This window comes from Athene noctua, chromosome 23 (genome assembly GCF_965140245.1).
Source record: "Athene noctua chromosome 23, bAthNoc1.hap1.1, whole genome shotgun sequence".
In the NCBI taxonomy this organism is placed as follows: domain Eukaryota; kingdom Metazoa; phylum Chordata; class Aves; order Strigiformes; family Strigidae; genus Athene; species Athene noctua.
The window spans coordinates 2,437,421-2,462,302 of record NC_134059.1 but is presented as its reverse complement, the minus strand read 5'-3'; the positions used below and the strand labels follow the sequence as shown (position 1 = coordinate 2,462,302).

The 24,882-nt window shown below is 64.7% G+C and overlaps 1 protein-coding gene across 3 annotated transcripts in view; it reads right to left on the bottom strand.

Moving 5' to 3' along the window:
- The window catches only part of NAV1 (neuron navigator 1), a 60,029-nt gene that overhangs the window by 5,017 nt on the left and 30,130 nt on the right, over positions 1-24,882 (bottom strand). The window contains exons 4-21 of one of the 3 annotated variants that reach the window (XM_074925783.1): positions 20,593-20,958; positions 8,700-8,838; positions 8,188-8,485; positions 7,106-7,799; positions 6,539-6,991; positions 6,303-6,344; positions 5,974-6,125; positions 5,148-5,318; positions 4,562-4,614; positions 4,368-4,391; positions 4,197-4,274; positions 3,942-4,025; positions 3,649-3,760; positions 2,762-2,883; positions 2,328-2,336; positions 695-910; positions 446-631; positions 131-305 (exon numbers count right to left, since the gene is read on the bottom strand). In XM_074925783.1, coding sequence (XP_074781884.1) covers positions 131-305; positions 446-631; positions 695-910; positions 2,328-2,336; positions 2,762-2,883; positions 3,649-3,760; positions 3,942-4,025; positions 4,197-4,274; positions 4,368-4,391; positions 4,562-4,614; positions 5,148-5,318; positions 5,974-6,125; positions 6,303-6,344; positions 6,539-6,991; positions 7,106-7,799; positions 8,188-8,485; positions 8,700-8,838; positions 20,593-20,958 — 3,374 coding nt within the window. The remainder of the gene's footprint in view (positions 1-130; positions 306-445; positions 632-694; positions 911-2,327; positions 2,337-2,761; positions 2,884-3,648; positions 3,761-3,941; positions 4,026-4,196; positions 4,275-4,367; positions 4,392-4,561; positions 4,615-5,147; positions 5,319-5,973; positions 6,126-6,302; positions 6,345-6,538; positions 6,992-7,105; positions 7,800-8,187; positions 8,486-8,699; positions 8,839-20,592; positions 20,959-24,882) is intronic. The other 2 variants (XM_074925782.1, XM_074925781.1) reach the window with 2 other exon arrangements.

Below are 24,882 nucleotides of genomic sequence, written 5' to 3'. Positions count from 1 at the left end.
CCATTGGCTTTCTTGGCCAACAGCACGACAGATCCCCAGCACAGCTGCCCCCAGGTAAGCAGCAGCACATTCCCACAACTCCATCTCTGTGCCAGTCCTTCCCCATGTGCCTGCAGCTCTGTCACCCCACCTGCGTCCCCCAGGCTGGGGCTGAAGGCATGGCCAAGGGTGAGACCCAGGGAGCGCCGCGGTGAAGAAGAGGCTGACGTGCTCATGACGTGCCCGGGAACGGAGCCTGGCACTGCCGAGGGCCCCGGAGCCACTTTGAGCCGGTCGTTCTCAGCCTTCAGGAGATCCACCTCCAGCTGGGGGAGAACCAGTTATGGCAAAAGGTGAGGAGCTGGATGCCAGCAGCATCCTGGGGCCACAGCACGGCTGTGGGGGTGCAGGCAGTGTGGCCACCCAGGTGCTCAGCGCCAGGCAGGCTTTGGGCAGCAGTCCTCACCTGCATGTTGTGCATGGTCTCCCGCAGCTGCTCCAGCTGGTGGGCTGAGTTGAGAGCCTCCAGGCGGATGTCCGTCAGCTTCATCTCTTTCTCCCACAGCTCTGACCGCAGCTCTGACACCTCCTTTTTCTCTGGCTCGCCCTCACCGTGGGCCTGGAAGAGCCTGGGCCAAGGGAGAGACCAAGTCTCACACACATCCAGAGCGGGAGCCCGCAGCCCCTGGCACCGTCTCTCCCCACCCCATGCCACCTGCCCCTGCCCCACATACTCAGCCGTGTCGATGCCCACGGAGGAGGATGTGGAGGATTTGATGGAGGGCGAGGCGGTCTCCGTGGAGCCATGCTGCAGCTTGGGGGAAGAGGGGGCTGACGAGTCTGGTGTGGCGATCTCCTCGATGTCCGAGTAGGACGAGGCTGATTTGGGTCCTTTCTTGATGCTGAATGCCTTGTTGAAGGAGCTGCGTAGCTACAGGAGACGGAAATGCTCTTCTTAAGGACAGCCTGGCAGTGCAGCCTGACTGCTAGCAGAGACCTGGCCTGGTCCTGCTCCAAGGCCCCTGTCTGCCCAGGACCCACCGCCAGTCTGAGCTGGGACCAGTAACACCATATCCACCACCGAGGCAGGACTGTGTCCCCACCCTGCCCCGGGGGAGGCACCGGCCTGACCCCACTCTGCTGGCACAGCGGAGGGATGGGGGTGCATGGCCCTTTGTGCAATGCTCCAGCCCCAGCCTGGACAGCACCAAACAGCCCCACAGAGCAGGACCCATGTCCTGGTCAGACTTCCCCCAGCCCTGCTCCCCACCAGCACCCACATCAGGGTGTTCAGGCACTGCACCAGCACCCTGCTCCATCGGGAAGGGCCAATTCCATCCTCACGTTCACCCCACCACGGCCATTCCAGCAAGTGGCATCTGAGGAGACATCCCCCACCTCCAGCCACTGCAGAGCCAGGGTCCTGGTGCAAGGGGACAGTCTCAGCCCCACACCCCACTCCTGGAAGCACAGAGGGCCAGCCAGCCCTCCGTGAGATGTCACCGGGGTCCCAGCCAGGCATGCAGCATGCACACAGCACACACGGAGCACTGGGCGGGTACAAACGGTGTGCCGAGGCCAGGGAGGGCGGGTGGACACTGCACAGGGGCCAAACCAGGCCTGGGTCCCGCTTACACACCACCAGCCCGCAGGAGAGCAGCAGGACAGGCACCCCGGGCTCACGCCGTGTCCCCAGGAGGGCCAGGGCCTGCTCCGAGGGGATGCGGGAGGAAGAGAGGATGAAGAACAGGCAGGATGCGGCCCAACTCCCACAAGCACCAGGCAGGCTGGTCTGGTGTGTCCCCAAAAGCAAAAGCGTTGTATTTCAGCATAAAAAAGCTACATGAGCGTGAGGTTCTGCTGATGGCTGGGGAGCACTGAGACCCACGTGGGTCCCCACAAGGGGCAAAGCCACTTGGGGCCACATCAGGCCAGCCCTGGCAACGCAGAGATGAGCAGCCCCCCACCCCGGTGCCACAGGCAGGGCTGCAGGGAGGTCCCTGTCCCAAAAGATCTGGCTACAGGGAGTCAGGAGAGCACCTGCCCTCCTGGGGCAAGAAGGGGACTGTGCCCATCCATGCGGCAGGTCCCCACCTGAGCCCTTCCTGCTGCCTCAGGGCCACCCAGGGCAGTTCAGCCCCACCACATGGGTGCAGGTTTTGGCCTTAATATCAAAGGAAGCAGCCAAGGCGTGCGCAGCCCCACTGGGGGCCCCGGGATGGCCCGTGCTGGGGGTTAGTGCCAGTGGGATGGATGGGATGGGTGGTGTTATGAGCACCGTTCCGCAAAATGGAGCAAGGGCCCTGGCCGGGCACAGCATGGGGTGGAGGGGACGGCGTAGGACTTACCTCATACACCTGGAAAAAAAGGGTTGAGGTCAGCATAGGGGGAGAGAAACAAAACAAAGCAAGACTTAATCATGCGTCCAGCTCAGAGCTGCTTGGTGTGGGGAAGGGGCTGCCTGGCTGAGGTGTCCAGCCCCCCACACTGCCAGAGCCTGCGTGGGCAGAAGGGAGACATGTGGGAAAAAACAAGGGAGCAGGCGTGCGGGATCAGGGCTGGAAAACTCCCAGAGGGGCTGGAGAAATCCCGATCACGTCAAGAGACAAATCCATGGTGGCTACACGCTCCTCACCAGTGCTGTCCCCAGGGGACAGAGGGAACCAACACCACGATGCCAAGGTAGACCGAGAGCAGGTGGCTTGTGGGGGCTGACCCCGGCCAGACCCTGTCAGAGGCTCCCCAAGCCCCGCTCCTCCTGCCAGCGCCCTGTCCAACCCACCCAGCTCTTCTTCTTCTTCTTCTTGGCATCAGCGTCCTTGCTGCTGCCGATGCTGGAGTGGCTGGTGATGCTGTTGAGGCTGGAGATGCTGTCAGAGGAGTTCTGCCGCTTGATGCGCAGCTCTGGGGGCAGCAAGAGAAGCGGGAGAGATCGGGAAAAGAGGTATCAGCAAACTGTGTCTGCCCCAGTGCCAGGGCCACCCCGACTCTCCTCCCTGCCCTTCTCCCCACACAAATGCTTGCTGAGCTCCTCAGAGCCACCTCAGAAGATGATGTGGGGCTCCAACACCACATGGGCGCTGCCGTTCAGGCAGCGACCTCAAAGCCCAGGGGGATCCCAAGAGCACACATCATTCTGCTCCTGTCCCACCGCCCTGCCAGCGCCTTGCACTCACATGGGGGTTTCGGGGCTAGAACAGCACTCATGGGAACAAGCCAAGATCAGCAGCCAAAACCAGGCTTTCAGCAAAGGGCCCAGTGAGGAGGTGTCCCAGGGAGGCTGACCATCCTGTTCCTCCCACACACTAGCACCAAGATCTCCTGTGGTGACAGCTCTGGCTGTCACAGAATCACAGAATCCTCTTGGTTGAAAGACCTTGAAGCTCCTCCAGTCCAACCATGAACTTCACACTGACTGTTCCCAACGCCACCAGATCCCCAAGTGTTATGTCAACTGTCTGACCCTGGCATCAGAGGCTCAGCAGTCCCAGGCAGGGAAGAGCTGCTGCCCAAAAGACCCTGACACCCGCCCCATAACCACCCTACATGAGCGAGGTGTGCCCTGGGGCCCTGTGCCAGCCCCAGGCAGGAGCAGCCCAGCTGGCTTTGGGCAAGTAGTCGAGGAAGGGCTGCATCCCTGTGGCGGGGGGCTGCAGCACCATGCCTTACCTTTAGGGGTGACATCAGTGCCATTCAGGGCACCCTGGATCACAGCTTGGGCCTCCGAGTTCTTCTTCTTCAGGAAGTCGATGGTCTCCCGCAGGTCGAGCAGCTCCGTGTCCTGGGGGAGCAGAGCCAGGAGCCATAGAGCACATCCCAAAAGTGCAGAGCCCGCCCCGCGAGCACCCTTGAGGTGGTCAGTGCCACAGCAGGTTCACCCCAGTCCATCCCCTGGCCCCGAGAGCTCCCTCAGACACTGCCAGTGCCCCCCAGTGCTCCCTCAGCACCCCAACAGCACCCACCTTCTCCTCAGCAGTCTCAGCCAGGTGCCGCAGGCGGGATGTCATGCTCACCAGGCTCTGCTCAAAAGCTGCTACCAGGTTGGCCTGGGAGAAGTGGAGAAACAGGTGAGCACCCACATCAGGATGAGCACCCACACCTGGGTGAGCATCCACTGCCAGGTGTGGGATGCAAGAGAAAGCAGAGGAGAAATCAAGGCTCTTGTGGGCATAGGCCAGCACCAGCCCCACACACTGCAGGGACACAAAGGGACTCACGTTCGCAGACAGCTGGGACGTCAGGGTGGCCACCTTCTCCTGCGAGGACTCCAGCTCGCGGCGCAGCTTGCGGATTTGCTGTGGGGAGAGAGGGCAGGGAGTGAGGGGGGCCAGGCGCTCACCCTCGCCGCAGCGGCAGGGGCAGGCGACAAGCAGAGGATGTGGGCTCACCTCAGACTGCATCTTTTCCTCAGCCTGGCAGCGTGAGAGCAGAGAGAGACAGACAGACAGAGGCAGGCAGTCAGGAGGACAGCGAGGCATGGACAGGCTCGGCGCGAGGCAGAGGCATGCACAGAGCCCCCCCCGTTCCCACCCGGGCCCCCCCAGCCATGCACAAAGCGGCGCAGCACGGAGGCGGCTCTTACGGAGGAGTAGGTGGAGGACGCGCTCGAGGCCAGGGACAGCACCGATCCGTGAACTGCAACAGAATAAAACCCGGCACGTCAGGGTGCCCCTGGCCAGCGGCATCCTCCAGCAGGGTGCTGGATGGAGCTCTCGGTGGAGGTGCTCTGTGGGGGCTGGGGGAGACAGAGGGTGGGACGGCAGCTGCTCAGCACTGTCCGTTTCTCAGCATGTGGCTGGTGACCTCCCCGGGCATGCGGCGTGCAGCAGGGCGTGGGGAGCACCCTCCACCTGCACCCTCCTCTCTGGCTGAGCCTGGGGGCTCTGCCACCCTCCCTGGCTGCTGGGGTCCCCACCTCCCCGGTGTCACAACACCCTGGGGCCAACCCAGGGACAGCAGCACCCGGGCTGTGGCCCAGGGCAGACGCCAGCACAGAGGGGTCCCTCCCTCGGGGCTGCAGTCCCCTGCTTGGGTGCCGAGGGCAGGACGCACCGACCCACCTGACCGTGCCGCGGCAGTGCCAGGAGGACGGGACAAGTGTGCGGGGAGCCCCGCCACGCCCCCCCAGGAGTCCCTTCCACCTGGGCAGGAGCGCAGCATCCTCTCACCATCGTCCACAGGGTCCCGGAAGGAGCCCGAGCGGATCATGCCCTTGGGCTTGTCAGCCAAGGAGAGGGTGCTGCCCATCTGGGACGTGCTGTACAGCTCGAAGGTGGAGTCGTGGGTGGGGATGCTGTTGGAGCGGGTGATCCGCGGGGTTGCTGTGGCAGTGGGGCTCACTGCAAGAAGGCAAGGGAGAGGCAGGGTCAGAGTCACATCAGGGACCTGGGACCGGGATGGGGATGCAGAGAGGAAGCAAGGATCATGGTCCAAAAGCAGGGAGGGACTGGGGGAAAGCTAAAAAGCAGATTTACACTGGGAAGACCTGGACACTGGCACCGAAGTAACCACAGGAATGAGAAATTCATCACCCCAGGGCAAAGTGGGCACCACCATGCCAGAGCCTGTCTCCTGCGGGTGGGGCAGGGGAGCACCTCATCACCCACTGCCCCCACCAGCAGCCTCAGCTCGTCTGCCTGGACCCCCCCAAACCCTCCAGGAACACATGGGTCCTGTCAAGAGCAGGTCAGGGCTCACCCCTTGCCTTGCTGGGTACTCCCAGAGGAGCAGGGAGCTGCAGGCAGAGCCTTGAGGGTGGATGAGATACCTTGAAGCAAAGGTGAGGGACATCCCTGACCCCTGGGCACAACCCAGCACCTACATTGGTGGACCAGAAGCACCAGGCACTGGGTGTTGAGGCCGCTGGAGGCGTCGAGGAGAAAAGCAGTACCCAGGGCTGCATCAGCAAGTCACACGGGGAGCACAGGGTGGCAGGGAGCAGGAGGGACAGGGCTTGCTGCCAGCAGAACGGGGCCGGCAGCGGAGGGCACTGACCGATGCTGGTGAGCGGACCCTTTCCAACCAGCGCCATGGGGAGGGCGGGGGGCGAGGGCAGTTCCTGCTGGTCGTCCGCCTCGGGGAGCCCGCTGCCGATGGCGTGCGAATGGCGCCGCTCCTTGGCCTCCTCCTGGGAGTGGAGCTGGTACCTGAAGAGCGGAGCAGAGATGGGCACAGTGAGGAGGACCAGCACTGCCCTGGCTCCTGCCCACTGCACTGTGGCCCAGCCTCCCCGGCATGGAGGGCACCGCCAGCCCCCTGCAGACAGCTCCACACACCCATCCGCCCTCCCCAGCGCCACCTAAAACTAATTCAGGCTCTTTTACCTCAATCCTTTCTTGGGCAGCGTGTTCCTGTCACGGTTGGCACTGGAAGAGAAGGAAAGATCGGTGATTATCTCTGCACAGATGAGAGAAGGTGCCATGGGGGCTGAGCTGCAGAGTCAGGAGCTTTTCCCCAGAAAGGCCACAAGAAGCGCCTCCGAAGCAGGCAAAGGACGGCAGGGAGGGATCTGAGCCCAAGAAGGTGCCCGGCAGCCCCATGCCCTCCCCTCCAGCCATACCTGTCCAAATGTGCGAGCCGGGGGCTCCCGCTCCAGCCCAGCTCCCCTGCTTCTTCCTCCTCCTCTGTGCTGGCAGGGGGTGCAGCAGCAGGGGTGGGGGTGGTGGTGGTGGTGCCCCCCGAAAAGGCACTGGGCAGGCTCATGGGCATCTGCAGGGACTCCATGCTGCGGTGCAGGCCTGAGAGCTTGGGGTACATCCTGCCCTCTTTGGGGACGCTGAAGCCACCCATGAGCTCCAGGCCCTGGGAGAAGCTGGCCGAGTTGATGTTGAGGATGGGGGCAGGACTGGGGCTGAAGCAGGGCGCAAGGTGCCCGCCGGCCGGGTGCAGGTCTTGGAGCTTGGCAGTGTGGGGGGGGTGCAGCTCACTGGAAGAGGGCAAGTCCAGGCTGTTGGAGTTGACCTTGTCTAAGTTGGCCAGCGAGGGAGGCTTCACGTAGGTCTTGGGAGCCGCTCTGGAGAGAGGAAAACAGGTAAGGAAGCAGGTGAGACCTGGGTGCTGGGCATGGCTGGGCGCTGGGCACAGCTGTACTGGGCACCTGCTGCCCTCAGAGGTGGAAGGATCGTACCTGAGAGGCGTGGGGGGCAGCTCGGCCACCTTGGCCGCCGGCGGGAGGTTGGCCTGGGCTTTTGGGGTGCTCTCAGGCGAGCTGACACTCTTCAGCGTCCCGCACTCAGAGTCAAGCGCTACTGCCTTGGCCTTGGCCTTCTCCTTCTCGCGGTCCGTCTGGTTCACAGGGGCTGGTGTACCGCGGCCGGCGCCGATCTTGGACGGCTCCTTGAGGCGCGACACCGAGATGCTGCCCTGCTTGGTGCTCAGCAGGCTGGGATCGATGCTGCTGCTGACTGGGCGGTTGGCGCCGCGCCCGCCGGTCACGCTCATGGAGCTGGACTTGGCCGGCCGGGGCAAGCTGCGGTACTGGATGTTGGAACGAGCCCCTGGGGCCAGGAACCCGGGCTCAGCTGCGTTGGAGACATCCAGGCTTGTTTTCCTTCCGCTGACCGGCTTGACAGGGATGCCGGAGCTCTTCTGGATCTTGCCGAGCGTGGCTGAGCCCCCAGCTTGCATGACGGTGGCCGTGCCAGTGGCCGGAGCTGGTTTCTTATAGCCAAAGGAGCTGGAGGCCGAGGGGCGCGTGAGACCCGAGGGTGGCTTCTTGGCATCAGCAATGCGGTCACGGCCGGCATCAGAGGAGGAACGCTGCAGGCCTGTGCTCTTCACAGACAGCTTGCTCTTGTCGGTGGCTTTGGTCTCAGGCTTGCCTAGTGGGCAGGGAAGGATGGGTTAGTCTCTGCAAGGGAACATTTGGGTGTGAACTAGCCCAGACAGTGGGACGTCAGAAATGTGATGAAGAAGGACATGCCACCACCCCGGGGCAGAGCCAGGGGCCAGACCTGCGGTGCACCCAGCCAGCCTCCAGCCCAGTGCGTGGCCATGAAGTCATGGGGCAGGCTCAGCCCCGGGCAAATAGGGCTTAGCGTGGGGCCAGACCCACAACTTGCCTGCAGGGACGCACAGTCCTGCCACTCCACTCCAGCCCACATCCAGCTGCTGGGTCCCAGCACCAACACGTTTGGGGAAGGACCATGAAGATACCACCCAAACCTCTGCCCATCAGAGGAGCCCAACCCTGCCTGAACTGGGTCTCACCTGCCACTTTGAGGGTGCTCTGGGCTGTGTGGGTGATGGGGGAGGTCACAGCCACTGGAGGGGTCTTGCCCTTCTTGAGAGAGCCTGGTGTGCCCAGGCTGACAGGCTTCTTCAGCTCACCACCCTTGGGCCCCTCCTCACCACCCTCCGAGGGCTCCCGCCGCCACTTGGAGGAGCCGTGCTCCATCTTGAGGCTGTTGCTGTCGTAGTCCAGCTTCTTGGGCGCCTTGTCCTCGCCCTCACAGTACCAGCTCAGCCCGCTCTCTGCTAGCGAGCGTTTCTCTGAGTCTGTGCGCAGCTGTGGGTAGAGCGGGGTCAGGGGTGCTCCTGGCACACACCCCAAACCCACCCACGTGCAGCACCAGCCAGCTGGGAGAGGGATGCACTGGACACCCTGTGCCGGGCCGTGGTTTCCCCAAGCCAGCCCCCTCCATCCCCTCTTTGCCGTAGAGGCAGTGGCACCACCAAGCTGGGGCGGTGCCAGGCAGGGTCTGGGTGCCGCAGGCACCTACCGCTATGGCCGAGTTCCTGCGTGAGGCGGTGGGGGTGGAGGGCAGGGAGTTGAGTGAGGAGCTGGCGTTGAACTCCTCCGAGCTGAGGTTGTCAGAGGCATCGCTGAGGCCGCTGCTGATGGAGCTGCTCTCATCCCAGCTGCAAGGGCAGAGACAGCGTCAGACACCCCCTGCCCAGCCCCACTTCTGCCTGGGGGGTCCCACAACCCCCAGGATTTCCCCGCTCCGGGGGCTGCTGGGCAGTGCCCGTGGCTCCCGCGGGCCTGGCACAGGCTTGGTGACCTGCTGGCACACAAGCCCCAGTGACTCCACATCTCCCCAGTTGAGGCCCTTTCAGGGTTTTTTGGGGCTGAAGGGTACCTGCACTCCGTGGGGAAGCTGGCAGGGCTGGCAGCACCACAATTGGCACCAAGCCCCCCGGGACACAGCCCACTGGGAGGATTGGAGGGAAGGGCAGGGACTGGCCGGAGTAAACAAACCAGCCGTCCCGCAGCATCCACCCTTCCTCGGGTGGCCCCCACCCACCGCCTTGCTGCACTCTGCTCCCCCACCTCCAGCATCTGCAGGGGCTCAGGCAGCAGGTACGGGCACCGCTGCCAGGATGAGGCAGCTGCTCCATGCCAGGGGCTCAGCAGACCATGCCCAAGCCCATCTCTGGGGCCACCAGTCAGTGCCGTGCCGGGGCAGCAGCTGCCTGCGCACCCCACAGGCCCGGCCAGCTCCACGGCATGGGGCTGTGCCCATGGCGAGCTGGCACAGACGGGCATGGAGCATTTTCTGGCAGGATGAGCACGGCCCCTTTCAGGTCAGCAGCTGAGTAGGTCAGCAAGGCCCCGTGGACTCCAAGGGGGCTGCGAGAGGCTGGGGGCAACAAGCAGCAGCATAGCAGAGGGGAGCAGAGCTGGGGGGCTGCAGCCAGCCTCAGGCCCTGCCAGAGATGCCTGTTCCCCAATACTAGGGCCATGGAGGTGCAGGAGAAACCCAGCGAGCACCAGAGCCCCAGCAGCTGGCAAACCCACTTAACATCACCCAAGTGACACTGTGACCCTGGCTGAGCTGGGGATGGGACAGTGCGGCCTGGCAGAGGGGAGGCTGCCTGCTGGGCACTGCCACCAACCAAGGCACAAGCAACAGCCAACACCAGGATGCCCAAACCCCAGCATGGAGCAACACGGGCACCTCCAGCACCCTCCAACCAGCCTTGCGTCCCCTGCTCTTCCCAGGCACCACAGATTGGCCAGAGCCATGACGGACACAGCCCCCTGCATCCCCACAGCAGCTTTTGGGACAGAGCCCCGAAGGCCCTGCTGCCCAGGAAGGGATTTAATTACAACCACGTGTCCGGGATGTGCTGCTGGGCTGCCCCACTCCAAGCATCTCCCATCAGCAGCCCCGTGCTGGGGGCAACTCCTCACCAGGACAGAAACCCCCAGCCCAGAGCATGAGAAGCAAAGCTCCTCTCCCCGGCAGGCAGCGCTGGGAGCGAGGCAGAGCTTCGGTGAGCAGCGTCCTGCAAGCGCAGCGCTGCCACCAAACACCAAGCTGGGTCTCTTCAGCTGGGCTTTCGTGGCCTGGGAGGGCAAATGGCAACTGCTCTCCTGGCTTCACACGGGAAGGCCCTGCTGCCCTGGCCACGGGCATCTGGAGAGCCCCGGTGAAAAACCACCGGGTCACGAGACATCCCCAGATCCTCCTGAACAACCTCCTGACAAGGAAGGACAACGCGGAAGGTCACGGGTGACAATCCAAAAGCACTCAAGCCGTGGGGTGAGGCCTGGGGGTCAGCTGCTCACTGTGGGGTGTCTCTGGCTCCCTTACTGCAGCTCACGGCCGGCACACCGGGGGCTCCCCAACGACGCCCCTTGGCAACACAAGCTCCCGGAGCACGGCCGAGCCCTGACACCCCGGCCCCTGCCGGCCGAGGCCACCCGAAAGCCCCCCCCAGACCCCGAACGTGGGCAGCCATGCTGCAGCGTCATGCCGGGGGTAAAACTCAATTCCTGCTTTGTGCTCCAGCCCCTCCATCTTACACTGAGAGACTACCCCCTCCCTTCAGCCGGCACCGCACCAAACCCACCCCGAAGGCAGCGGCGCGCCGGGACGCCCGCACCCCTCTGCCCGCGGCGGCTCCCGGGGATGCTCAAGGGCAGCGGGACCGTCCCGCCGCGCTCCGCGGCACCGGCGGCTGCGGGGGGACCCTCCCCCCGCGGCCAGGAGCGTCCCGGCACGGCCCCGGTGATGCGCACCCCGGCCCCAGGAGGCGGCTGCACCCCGGAGGGAGCGGGGCACGGACCCGACCCACAGCCGCGCTGCGAGGGGACGCTCCGCTCCTCCCCCCGGGCCGAGCCGCACCCCGTTTCGGGGACCCCCGGTGGGGCAGAGCCCGGCAGCCCCGGAACCCGCCCCGCCCCGGCGGGGTCAGCTCCTCCGGCCGGGGGCACCGGAGCGCCGGGAGCCCCGCGGGGGCTCGGCCCGGCCACGCTGCAGGTGCGAGACGGGGAACGTCGCGGGGAGGGGCTGGGGGGGGGGGGGGGGGTGTGCGGCGATGACGGGGACTCGCCCCGCTCCCGGTCTCGGGGGACCCGCCCCGATGCTGCGGGGCCGCGCTGGCCGGGCCCCCCCTTCCCCCCCCGCGGCGCGGCCGAGACAAAGCACCGCCCGCGGAGCGGCCCCGGGGCGCGGGGCTTTGTCTGCCGGGGCCGGGCTCCGGCCGCCCCCCCGCAGCGCGCCCGCCCCGCCCGCCCCGCTCGCCGCCGGTGCCGGTGCCCGGGCCCGTCGCGGGCGGTACCTGCTGGCCAGGCGCGGGGCGCGGCGCGGCCTCCCGGCCCGCAGCATGGTGCTGCCCGCGGCAGCGCGGCCCCGCCGGCGGCGGGCGGGAGGGGCGGCGGCGGGACCGCCCCGCGCTGCCCGCGCCTTAAAGCGGCCGCGGCCCCGGCCCCGCTCCCCCCATCCCCGCCGCTGACCCCTCGACCCCCGCCGGGATGGGCCCGGCCCCCCGGCCCCGCCGCTCCCAGCGCCCTCCCCCCCCGCGGCCGAGGCCCCCCCGCCAGCTCCGGGGACGCTCCCCAGTCCAGCCCATGACACCCCACCCCTGTCCCTAGTGCCCCCCAGCCTCAGCCTAGCATCCCCCATAGTCTCGACCCAGGGCCCCCCAGCTGCCCCCACAGCCCCCAACCCCGCATGTCCCCCCAGCCAGATCCAGTGCTCCCCAGTCCAGCCCATGACACCCCCCCCGGCCGCCCCTCATGCCCCCAGTCTCAGCCCAGGCCCCACAGCTGCCCTCACACATCCCCACAGCCAGATCCAGTGCCCCCCTCTCCACCCCAGTCCAGCCCATGACCCCCCCCATCCACGTCCCTAGTGCCCCCCAGCCTCAGCCCAGCATCGCCCCCACTCTCAGCCTGGGCCCCCCCAGCTGCTCCCCCCCAGCCCCCAAGCCCACAGGTCCTCCCAGCCAGCTCCAGTGCCCCCCCTCGGTCTGGCCCCAGTGCCCCCCAAAGCCCCACAGCCACCCCCCCCCGAAGGCACCACCTCCTGCTGCAGGTCCCCCCGCAGGGGGCTCTGCCCCCACTCTGCCCCGGGGTGCCAAGGCAGCAGCACCCCGGCTCCTGCGAGGGCACCCAGGCCTGCACCATCTGCGCTTCATCGACCAAAAAGCCTATTTCTGGCCTTTTTCCCCCCCCTCTCGCATCAGAGCAGCCCAGGGTCCTTGCCGGGCTGGTGACACCAGGGACACCTTTGCCAGCCTGGCTGCAGCAGGCAGAGAGGGTTAACTGCAGCCTTGGCAAAGCAGAGCTGGTCCCTGCGGGCTGGGAAATAAGTAATTCCTTCCTCTCGCCTTCCTCGAAGCAACGGCAACGCCTCTTGGCTCCCTCCGCGGGCCCAGCCCCACGGCTCAGCAGCGCGGTGCTCGCCCCGGCGAGGCGCAGGGAGCGCCAGGGGCGCGGGGCTGGTCACCCCGGCGCTCAGCCCCTGCTCGCACCCGCCTTCCCCGCGGTGCCTCAGCCCTTGGCCGGAGCTGGCGGAGGCCGGCGGCACCCTGCGGCACCTCCCGCGGGCAGCCAGCCCTGCTGTGGGGCACAGCCCCGCGCCGGGGTGCGCCAGTGGGTGCGGCGGCACAGCGCCTCCAGCACCGCATCCCCGCGGTCCCTCCGGCCCGGCACCGCGCCGGACGCCGTCCCCTCCCTCCCCTCCTCCTCGGCCCCACCGCGGGCAGCACTCAGAGGAGCGGCTCGGGCTTTTGCTGAGCCCAGATGTGGGCTCGGGGTGCCCGGGGGAGCCGGCCTGGCACAACAGCCACCGGGCAAGGCAGCTCTGACCCCGCCAGAGCCAGGGGTCTGGTGCGAGGTGACAGCAGGGAACCGCCGCCGGCCCCAGCAGCACGGGCACAGACCCCTTCGAGAGGAGCACCCCCAGCCCATTCCTCAGCAGCGGCTGCTGTTGGAGCCGCAGGGTTTGAAGTCTCCCTGCTTCACTCACCTCACACCGGCGCAGACACCCGCCCGTGCGCCAGCCGGACCCGCTGGCACCAGCCGGGGCTCCTGGCGCTCACGTCCCTGCCAGGCTGGCGCTGCCAAATCCCCACCATCCGCCCCAAGTCCACCTCGGATTGAAGTGAGCCCCCCTTGGTCTGCCCTGGCCCTTTCCTCCTGCCCTGCCACAGTCCCTGCAAGGGGAAGGAACACGGGGCTTGCACCGGGGGGCCTCCACACCCCACATCAGTGGGTCGCTGGCACTGAGGGGGGCTCTGTGGACATGCCACCAGTGTCCTCATCACAGTCTCCTCCTGCTATGGCAGGACAGTTGAGGAAAGCATGGTCACAGCCTGGGGGCTCTTCCCTCCCTCCCCTTCTCCACTTAATGGGGCAGAAAAATCTATTAGCTTCATAATCTTGATCAGGGGGGTTGGGGACTCCTTGCGGGCACAGGAGTGGGCAGGGGTGGCTCTGCTTCCCCCCCACATCCATCTCAGGAAATGCCTCAAGGCATCACAACACCCATAACCCTCCCCCCAACCCCTTTAGGATTCCCACAGCCCCCCGTACACCCCTGTGCCTCCCCAGTACTCCTTGAGAACCCCACAGTTTCACTTAGGACCCCCCAGTTTTCTTGAAGTTCTCTCCAGACCCCCCCTAAAACTCTGTGTACCCCTCCAAACCCCAGACCCAGATAGCCCCCACTGCTGACCCTGAGTGCTTCCCGCTTGCGTTCTGGGTGCCGGGATGTGGCACCCTCCACTGAAGACACACTCAGGAACAGGGGGCTGCAGAGACCTGGCAGATGGGGAAACTGAGGCAGGGAAGGGGTCTGACTCGCCTGAGCTCACCCAGCAGAAGAGGATCAGCATCACATCCCAGCAGTTGGTTTAGTCCCCTGTCCCTCCAGGCAGCACTGTCCCTGGTTCCCCGATCCCTCAGGGGTGCTGGGGACTCCCCCTGTGGGTCCCTGGGGCCTGTGTGGCCCCTGCGAGGGGGAACCGTGGCCAGGCTGTGCCTCTGCTCCAGCTCTGCGCTGCTGACCATGGTAATAGCAGGGTCCGATTCCCCGAGGCAGCGAGGCCGATGCCGCGGGGGGTGTCAGCCAGCGCTCGCCTGCCCGTGGCGATGAGATCAGCCGCGGACCCCAACCACGCGCCTGGCTGCCCTGCCAGGGGCTGCAGAGCTCAGCCGGCCCTGCTGCGGGGGGGGGGGGGGGGGGGGGGCACAACACAGCGTCACCCCTCTGACCCACCCTGAGCAGTGGAAACCCCGGAGGAAGCGTGTGTCCGTGGGGGGATCTCCGGTCGGTTCGAGAAGCCTCGCTTGGGGTCACGGCGGCGGCATGGGGAGCTGCAGCAGCCGCGGGCGGCGGTTGGGGAGTCCCAGGGCAGCACCGGGGTGGGGGAGCATCGTGACTCAGCCCGCTTGCGAAATTCTTATTTTTCCCATTTTCTGGACAAACCAGTGGCCTGGGACACCTCTGCCCGCAACAAGCGGGTCCCTTTACAGGCAGCAGGGTGGCATGTGGCAAGCAGCAAAGCCAGGTCTTGAGCTCCGCAGGTGGCAAGCAGGCAGGCAGCCGGGTCTGGGGGGCTCAGGATCCCCCCGAGCAGCTCCCCAGGGCACGTGGGGGTGCGAGGTCCAGCCCTGGGCTCAGCTCTGCTCCGTGTCCGCGCCCAGCCCCAGCAACAAGCCGTGGAGGCCAGCAGCTTCCCAAATCCTGGGCGTGTGCTGACCCCTGGGTGCCCTGCACCTACCCAAGCCCCCCAAACCCTGGGACCCCCTTCCAAAAACATGCCCAGTGCAGCCGCTGCCACAGCGGCCAAGCCCGGGCAGCCCCAGGGATCGGGGGGGGCAGCACTGGGCGCCTCGAGCCAAACCCCAAAACAAGGAGCCAGCTGGAATGCAGCGCAGAGGAAGGGCGCTTCGATGGTGGCGGTGCCCCGTGGGGTTTTGGGGCCCCTTTCTGGGACTGTCCCCTGTCCCCAGCTGGAGGGAGGAAGCCCGCTGAGCCCCGGCACGCGGCGCAGCACAGCAAATATTTATCCAACACCACTTCCCCAGCCGCTCCCCCGCCGCCCCCCCAGCCGGCTGGGCTGGGGCCCCGCACACACGCTGGGCCACGTGCGGGGCCATGGCTGTGCCCCGCAGGACGTTCGCAACGAGAAATGACTTCACGGGCTCGCCGGGACGGCGGCGAGGGGTCAGGCCGGATCGGCCAAAACGGAGCAAGGGGCGTTTGAGGGAAGGGAGCAGAGCGCCAGCGCCAATCCTGTTCGGAGCAGGAGAGGAGGGCGGCTGCTCCCCCGTCACTCTCGGGGAGCTGAGCCAAACATCTGCTCCCGCCTCCGGGCTGTGCTGAGCTCAAGTAGCTGTGAGGAAGCCGGAGCCAGGCCAGCCCGAGCGCGGCGGGTGCCAGCTCGAGAGCATCCCTCCTGGGGGGATGCTGCTGGCAGCCCCCAGCCCCGCCGGAGGGGACCACGGGCTCTGCAGCGCCCGGCTGCCACAGCACCATCGCAGGGGCATGGAATGGTGCCCGGGGTGTACCAGCCGTGCGCATCCCCACGGCCCCAGTGCTGAAGGCTGCTGCCACGGCTCTCTTTCATGCCCATGAACGAGTCAGGGCAGTACCCAGCTCACGGGGGTGCAGATGCTGCCACCATAGTGGTGGATGCAATGCTGTCTCCCTTCCACTGCCAACAAAAACCGAGACAACAAAAGGACACCCCCAGATCAGTGGTCCTGGGGCTGCACAAGGATTTCCTCAGGGCACGGTCTCAGGATCAGCTCCGGAGTGACGCCTGCATGCCCCAGGCCCTGCAGCACACACGCACTGTCAGCGCTCCCGCAGCCGCTGCAGGGAGAAGGCGCTGACTCAGCAGCCAGCCCCGCTCACTCCTGCGATGCTCCCCCAGTCCTGTGCTTGGGGGTGGCAAGATCGGGCCCAGCAGCACTCGTGCTCTGTGTTCTGCCAGAGGGGCAGGATGAGCCCAGCCTGGGCATCCCCACGGGATTCTGCGACCGCAGGTATTTGAGCAGCTCCAAGGATGGAGCCAGTTTGTCCCAGTCTGTCCCTAGGGTCCTCGCTTGGGGAGCTGCCCGTCCCACAAGCATCATCTCGGGGCACTTGGCTGAGCTGAGGTTTTGTGTCCCCATACGTCACCTTGTGTACCAGAGCTAAGGAGAGGTGCTCCTCCTCCTCTGCATCCCACAAACCCCATGAGAGCTGCTCTGCCCTGCCCCGACCTGCTCGCAGCTGGCAGGACAGACCGAGGGAAACTGAGGCACAGCCAAGGCCACACAGCAGGTCCCTTCAACCCCCGCCTGCGCTGCCCTGCAGCATGAGGCACACCACAGGGAGGTGCTCGGACCCCGCTGAGCCCTTGACACCGGGCGCAGTGGCCTGATGGACCCCTCTGGGGACATCCAGAGCACCCCAGCGCCCTCATGGCAGCATTGCCATTTGTGGACAGGGCTGGGGAATGGGCTGGCTGAGGAAGGATCTGACAAAAGGAGGGTGGCAGAAAGGACATCACACAGGGTGCTCGCCAAGCCCAAGAGACATGGTGGCGCAGGGCAAAGCAGGGATGAGCTGACACTTGTCGTGCCCTCAGCCTGGGATCCTGTCCTGCGCGGGAGGGGGGAAGCCCCGTGACCCCAGGCAGGCAGGGCTGGGGGGTGGCAGCCAATGCACCCCACCAGCTCCCGACCGCAGCAAAGCCTCACAGCACCCTGCTCGCGTCTCACCACATCCTGGATGGCCCCAGGGAACACTCAGGGATGACACACACTCACCCGCTCCTGCACCAGCACCCAGGATCTGTCAGAGCTGCTCACATCAAGTCCCCGAGCACACAGAGCGTGGGGAGGGGGACACACCAACATGCAGCCGCACTACGCTGCTGGAGGAACAGCAGCTCCACGTGGAGGAGGTGGCACCGCCTGGACGTGTAGGACGTGGCCGGGACGAAACCAGGCAAAACCTGGCTTGAACATCCCCGCTCGGGTGCTCTCCGCCTCCTCTGCCGCTGCCTGATTCACGCGCAGGTCTGCACACGAAGGCGCCCACGCCGTTGCATCGCGGCCCCAGCACCGTGCTGGGGCCCTACAGCCACAGAGGTCCCTCGGCAGCGGGTGGCCGCATCTTGGTGGATCTCCCAGTGGGGTGACTTCGGTGGGGTGACCTCCAGGGTCCGGGAAACCTCCCCTGCCTCGCTGGGGTGAGAAAGTGGCATTGGCGGCACCACAGCCCTCCCGGGACTGGCATCAGGAGCAAGGAACAGCGAGCGCACGCTGAGCGGTGGAAAACTGTGTTGACAGCAGCCAAGGAAGGGAGCAAAGATTTTTCAGTGCCAGGGCTTGATGCTGTCCCTGCCTGTGCTCTGCCCAGGCCCCAAGGACAGGCAGGACAGGGCAGGAGAGCAGCACCATCCCTACGAACGCTGCTGTGTTAAGCAGAGCTCGCTGCCTGCACCAGGCCCCTCAGACACCATGGAGCTGGCAGCAGCCATGGGCACATGGTGCTGGGGCTGCTCCCAGCCCGGGCTGTGCCGGGTCCCCACTGGCTGAGGGCTGCCCTGCTGCAGTGCATGAGGATACCATGAAAGCAGGAACAAAAGCGGGGCCTTGCTGCCAAACAGGGAAGGCAAAGCCGGAGTTTTCCACTCCCCAAAAGCAGCAGCAGGTTGCTGGTGGAGGGGAACCATCAGTGCCAGCCCAACAGACACAGGCAGGCGAGCACGGCCAGGCAAGGAGCCAGGATGCCGGCACATTCAGCTGATACAGAAACACTTCTGGGGGCTGGGGTGTCCCCAGCTGATCCCCGCTCTCACCACCAGACCAACATCCGACCCTCTCTCTGAGCTGGGCCCCAGGGCCCCCATGCTTCTCACTGGGCTCACCCCAACCACCACCCTGATGAATTCACCCCGACACCCCCCCAGAAAGTCCCCGTGCCCCGACCGTGTCTTACCTACCTCAGCCCTCCCCCTCCTCAGCGAGCCATGGAGATGCCAGGTCTCATCCCACGGCCCCGCACCTCTCCGGGGAGGACGTGCCACTGCGTCCTCTGAGCTGGCTCTGACCTACTGCCCTACAAGCCGGGGTGTGCGCCGGCGCGGTGCGGGGAGGTGCTGGCCCAGCGGCCCAGGCTGGGGGGCTGATGGTCCCATCTGCAGCACTCGCCTCCTGCCCAGTGCATTAACGGCGTGGGGGAGATGGGGCCTGAGGCAGTATTTGCTTTCTAGGTCAGAGCCAGCCTAGGAGGCTGGATGAGGGGCTGTGCTGGATGAGTGCTCCCAGCTGGCGAGGCAGCTCCTCGCCCCGGCTGGCTCTGGGGAGGAGGGGATGCTCCTTCTCCCCTGCCCTGGCTCTGCACCCAGTGCCCAGGCCCCTGGGCAGGGCACCCTAGTGTCCCCCAGCCAGGGACATCCCTTGGGGACAGAGGCCCTGCCAATGCTGCCCACTCTGGGGGGCACCCCACTCCCCCAAGTCCTGCTGTGGGGCCATGGGGGATGGTTCTGTGACTAGGTCACCGCACAGTCCCCTGTGCCAGCAACATCCTGGTGACATGGCTGATCCCCAGGACATGTCCCAGAGGGTAAGAGGGTCCTGTGCTGTCCCCGCTGCCCTCCTGCACCCATCCATGGGGAGGGGTACCCAGCACCCAAGCTGTCTCTGCACCCACCGGGTGGGAACCAGGGATATCCCTCAGGGCATATCCAGGGCATCACACTGGGGACCCTGTGCAGGAACAGGGACTGTGGCACCCGGCCGTGGCGGTGACAGCCCAGCTCACTGTGAAAGCCTCACCCGTGCTGGGGGACCGTGGTGCTGCCTGGGCCTCGCAGGAGCCTCAGCTCCACAGGGCTCCATCCCCACAGCTCGGCCCTTCCCAGGAGGAGAAGTGGACCCTGCCCAGATGGGGCTGGGCCCAGGGAGGGTTCTGCTAGGGCTGACCCTGCCCGCACTCTGCCTGCTCAGTGGCTGATGGAGACAAAGTGATGCTCCAGCTCACCCCTCCCAGCACTGCCTCTGCAGTCAAGGGCACCCCAAGGTTATCTGCCTGCACGAGCAGCTCTGAGATGAGATGAAGAGGGAGACGGAGCAGTGGAGCCCTTCAGCCACACAGCCAGACCCGTGGCCCAGCCATCCAGGGCAGCCCAAAGCCACCCCATTGCCCATCACCACCCAGTCCAGTGGCTGGTGGCAGAAGGTGGTGGGGTGCCACCTCTGGCTGCCAAGCGATGGGTCATGGCCCCCAGGAGGGCTCCATGCTGTGTTCACAAGCACAGGGCAGCCCCCCAGGGTCACCCCACGTGCCCATGGGGAAGACAGGTCTGATGCCCGTGGTGCCACAGACACTCTTGCCCCTGAGCTGGAGCATCACAGGGGCAGAGGCCAGCACAGGCACCCCTCAGTCTGTGTCCCCCTCAACTATAACATGAACCCCAGGCCACGCCTGGGGACCACTGGGCCCCAGGATGGGTGTGAAGCCATGGGCTGTGCTCTATCCTGCAATGAGCTGACATGACTACAGACGCCCTGGGAGGGCTAAAGCAGCACTGTCAGGAGGCCAAATACCTCCTCCTGCTCTGGGACAACTCAAATGCTGGAGTTATTTATTTTCTCCTGTGCTGAAACAGGAAACCTCCAACAGGCCAAAACCCTGGACCCTTGCCAGAGCCAGGGGCACCTCAACAGCGCAGCAGGAGCTGGATGTGTCTGGAAAGAAAATGTGAGCTGTGGGCACGCTGAGTGGTGCCCACCTGGCAGGAGATGCCCCAGCCCCTCAGGTGGAGGGATGGAGGCTGACGGGTGTCCCAGAAGAGGAGGACCCCGCTCAGCAGCACATCCCGCTCCGCCACGGTGCCACCCATCGGCAATGACACCTTGGTGCCCGGTGGGGTGCTGAGACCTGACCCAGCCTGTCCCACCACAGGCCACCAGCACTCCCGGCTGGACACAGGACATCCCCGCAGTGCTAGGGTCAGAGGCGGCAGCTCAGACCCACGGCTGTAAACTGGGAAAGCACTTCTGAAAGCAGCAGTGTTCACCCAGCAGGGCTATGGCTCGGGGCTCCCGCAGTCACACACCACGCACTTTTCTCAGCCACCTGCTCTGGGAACACCCAGATCACCGGACACTTCCTGCACAGCGGAGAGCAGCACGTCCCAGCTGAGGGGCTCACTGGCCCTCAGAAGCCCTGGCTGGCCCAGCACCACCAGCACTGCAAGGGCTACATTGCCTCACCGGTGGGAAAGCAACTCCTGGGATGCGGGGACACGATCCACCCAGTCAGAGTGGCCATGACCTATGTGCTCCTCCATGTGTCCCTGCTACGCCTGGTGCGCCGCCACCGCCGGCTGAACAGGAGGTGGTGAAACCTCCAGGAGAGCCCCAGCGCGGGCACTTACCCCGTGGTGATGTCATCATCCTCTGTCAGCGTCTTCCCCATCAGATCGCTGTCGCTCATGTAGCCCGATTTCAGCTCCACGTCATCGGTGTCCAGCGCCTCGACCAGCTCCAGGCGGGAGATGTGGCTCAGCTTGCTGGGGCTGCGCATGGGCATGGTGTGCGAGTAGTGCGCCCGCTCACCGTGCATGTACCAGCTGGGAGTGCCCTCGGAGCGGCAGGTCCCCCCGACCGACGGCGCGTCCCCCGCCTGCAGGCGCGGGCTCGACTGCCCGTAGCGCCAGGACAGCGGGGAGGAGCGGTTGGACAGGCTGGAGACGCTCCGGGGGTTGGCTTCATCGCTGTCGTAGCAGGTCATCTCCAGCGAGCTGCGAGGACGGGGGGCAGGGGGGGTTAGGGCAGAGCACGGTGCGCAGCGGAGGTCTGTGCCCTGCCTCACCCCCCCAGAACTGGGGTTGCAAGTGCTCAGAAAACAAAACTGCTCGTTTTGAGGCAGCCAGGCAAGGCCAGGGGCTCTCAGGAGTGTGGGTGCAGGGACACTGTCTGTCCTGGACCCCTCCATCTCCACTGGCAGGGGACAGTCCCCTCCTTCCCTACCTGGTGCCAGCACAGCGTCCCACACTCCAGGACCCACTGGGACATCCACACCACCAGCACCCACCAGTGTCTGGTGGTGCCTGTTTCTCCCCAGGGACTGTGGAGCAGGACATGGGGTGCGATGGGGAGGTTTGTGCTTCACAGAATCACAGAAACAACTAGGTTGGAAAGGACCTTGAAGATCATCTAGTCCAACCGTTAACCCAGCACTGACCGTTCTCGACCCCAAGCACCCCGCAGAGGCGATGCTCCCCCCACGGTCCCATCCACCCACCTCGGTGCAGGGGCTGGGAGTGCCACCAGGGCTGGCTGCAAACACGCCATGGGAGAGGGGCCAGCACCTCTCAGGAGACAAGCCCCAGCCCCAACACGAGTTGGGATGAACCCCAGTAATAGGAGCCTTTAGTGGAAAGCCCAGATGCGCTCCCCCACGCCCAGGCTGTATCACCCCAGACCCAGGAGAGGAGAAATTGGGGTGGTGGCACACTGATCCCAGGGGATGTGGCAGTGGGCTATGCCAAGGCAGTGGAAGCTGTGAGCAAAAGGATGCCGAGGGGCAAACCAGGGACTGGGTCCCTGCGTCAGCATCCCACACCAACCCTCCCCATCTGGGCAGGAGGGGGTGTCCTGACACAGGGCTGCCGAGCCCCACAGGGCTGCCCACAAGCTGCTGCTCTCCAGCCAGCTCAGAGTCCATGACAGCATCGGGAACGGGGAGTTCAGTTACTCCTCGCACCCCTCAGGGTGTATTTTGGGCAAAAAGCATGTCAGGGAGTGATACTGAGACTAAATTTAGACACCAAAAATGATTACTTCTTGGAGCAGCTACTTGGGAACCCACAGCCCTCGACTTGGCTCCAAACGTTACTATCAGCGAGCTATTCCCTAGCTTGGATTAAACGCTCCTGCAGGAGCACCAAAAGCCAAACCCCGGCTGCAGTATTGAATTTAAAACAGGGTACTACATAAAAAACTAGGAAGTTTGTTACAGCGGAACTAAAAGGGGCAGCTAAAAGGGTTTAGTTTTTGTCGGCAGCACAAAGGCTATTTAAGGATGTTTTGCCGGCGGCTCGGAGCAGATGCAAACCACGTCTCCAAGCAGGACTAAAGCAAGTCCCCGAGGAAACTCGGGCAGCCCTGCAGCCGGGTGCAAAGGCTGCCAGAAGTACGATGACGTCTTTCAGGAACAAAGTTGTGTCCTAGTGAGGAAAAAGCAAAGGCTGAGCCCCCAGCCACTGGATGGAAGACTACAGTGAGGAGAACAAGAGAAATTTGAGGACTAGTTTGTGGAAGGAATAAAGAGAGAGCCCAAAGCGGCTCCAGGGGCACTGGTGATGTGGGACACATCCAGAGGATCATGGATGACATCCGTATCGGACACCCTTGTAGGAAGCATTCCCCAGAGCAGAATTAGTGGGTATGTGTCTAATTACAACATAGCAGGGAAGAGCTGACACAGCTTTGGTAAAGGAAAATCCAGCTCACGACTGCGGTGGAGCTCCAGAAGGGATGCAGAGAGCACACTGCTGAGCCTGCTGCAGGCTACCAGAAGGTGGTGGATGAGTGTCCTCGCCAAAGGCAGATTAAGCTTCCAAATAAATTCAGTTGCCATGGGGTAAGAGGGAAGATCCTCACTTATTTAAAAACCATTTACAGGACACGAGTAGGCATCCCTGGGCTATCAATAGTTGGTTTTCCCCACGGCGGGGGTCCAGCTGAGGCCTCTGCCACGCCATGGACGCATAGCTCATCAAGAAAAGGAAGTGATAGTGAAGAGTCAAAACCCACCAGCAATGCTGATTTAATCACCCTTAATATCCTCACCCTATTTCCCTAAGGCTGGGGCTGACTGAGGATTTGCAAAGGAGCTGAGCGCTGGGGCGAGGAGGCGGTGGGGGAAGTTTGACACAGATGAATGCAAAGCGAATGCAGGGCAAATGCAGAGCGAGCACAAAGCAGCCCTGACTCGGTGTGAGCAGCGCCGGGCTGCAAAGCAGCTCCCACGCCGAGCGAGGGGATGGCAGAGCTGTGATGGATAATGCCAGGGAACGGCCAGCCCGGGGAATATTGCTGTGGCCCCCTGCAAATCCCACTGCCCCAGTGCTCCGCTGCCTCCTGCTCGGAAAAGATCCAGAAAGCGCAGCAAGGATGAGCAAGGTCTAGAGGAGCTTCTGGGTTAGGAAGAGCTAAATCAAGTGGGCTGCTTCATCCTGGACGAAGCTGATAAAGGGGCGACACGGGGGAGGTCTGCGATGATGAGTGGTGGGTGAAGGCGGGGGAGGAAGCTGCTGCTTTTTGTCCCTTCCAACACAAAAATGAGGATCGAGGGAGACCACGAGGTGGCAACAAACACCAGGAGAAGGCTGCTCGCTGCCTCCTCGGCTTCCCGACTCGCTGACTCTCGACCCAGCCTCTCTGCAAAACCCAGGCTTCATAAGGCGCCTGCACCAGCGGGGGGATGCCGGGAGGGTGCCCTGGGGAGATGCCCCCGCCCGACTCTGGCAGGGTCCGGGCCCGTCTGCCCCGAGGGGAGCCAGGCAGGAGGCTGGAGCTGCCGGGCAGACCTCGAGCTCGTCCAGAGCAGAGCAGCAACTCTGCAGTGGTTCTAAGTGAGAGACATGGGGGGGAAACAGGTAGTCCCAGGGATGTGTCAGAGGAACACAGGTAGACACTGTGCTCTGGTTCACCACCCAGCAGTCAGGTTGTCCTCATCCTGCTGTCCCCCCAGTGTCCCCCAGTACCCCACTGCTGCCCGTGGGCATTTGGTCAGCTATGCCTGAGGGTTTCTCCATCATCACCTCTACACAGAATCACAGAATCACACAATCATCTCGGTTGGAAAAGCCCTCGAAGCTCCTCCAGCCCAACCATGACCCTCACCCTGACCCTTCCCAACTCCCCCAGATCCCTCAGCGCTGGCTCAGCCCGACTCTTCAACCCCTCCAGGGATCCCGGGGACTCCCCCCCTGCCCTGGGCAGCCCATTCCAACGCCCAACAGCCCCTTCTGCACAGAAATCCTTCCTCAGAGCCAGCCTGACCCTGCCCTGGGCAGCTTGAGGCCATTCCCTCGGGGCCTGGCGCTGGCTCCTTGGCTCCAGAGACTCATCCCCCCTCTCTGCCCCCTCCTGGCAGGGAGTTGCAGAGGGCCAGGAGGTCTCCCCTCAGCCTCCTCTTCTCCAGACTGAACCCCCCCAGTTCCCTCAGCCGCTCCCCAGCAGACCTGTGCTCCAGACCCTGCCCCAGCTCCGTTGCCCTTCTCTGGCCACGCTCGAGTCATTCAATGGCCTTTTTGGGGTGAGGGGCCCAAAACTGAACCCACTCAGCGAGGGGCGGCCTCACCAGTGCCCAGCACAGGGCTCAGATCCCTTCCCTGTCCCTGCTGGCCACGCCAGTGCTGACACAAGCCAGGATGCCATTGGCCTTCTTGGCCACCTGGGCACACTGCTGGCTCATTATCAGTCCCCCCCAGGTCCCTCTCTGACTGGCAGCTCTCCAGCCACTCCTCCCCAAGCCTGTAGCCCTGCTGGGGGTTGTTGTGGCCCAAGGGCAGCCCCCGGCATTTGCCCTCAGTGAAACTCCCCCATTTGGGCTCAGCCCATGGCTCCAGCCTGGCCAGGTCTCTCTGCAGAGCCTCCCCACCCTCGAGCAGATCAACACTCCCACCCAACTGGGTGTCATCTGCAAACTGACTGAG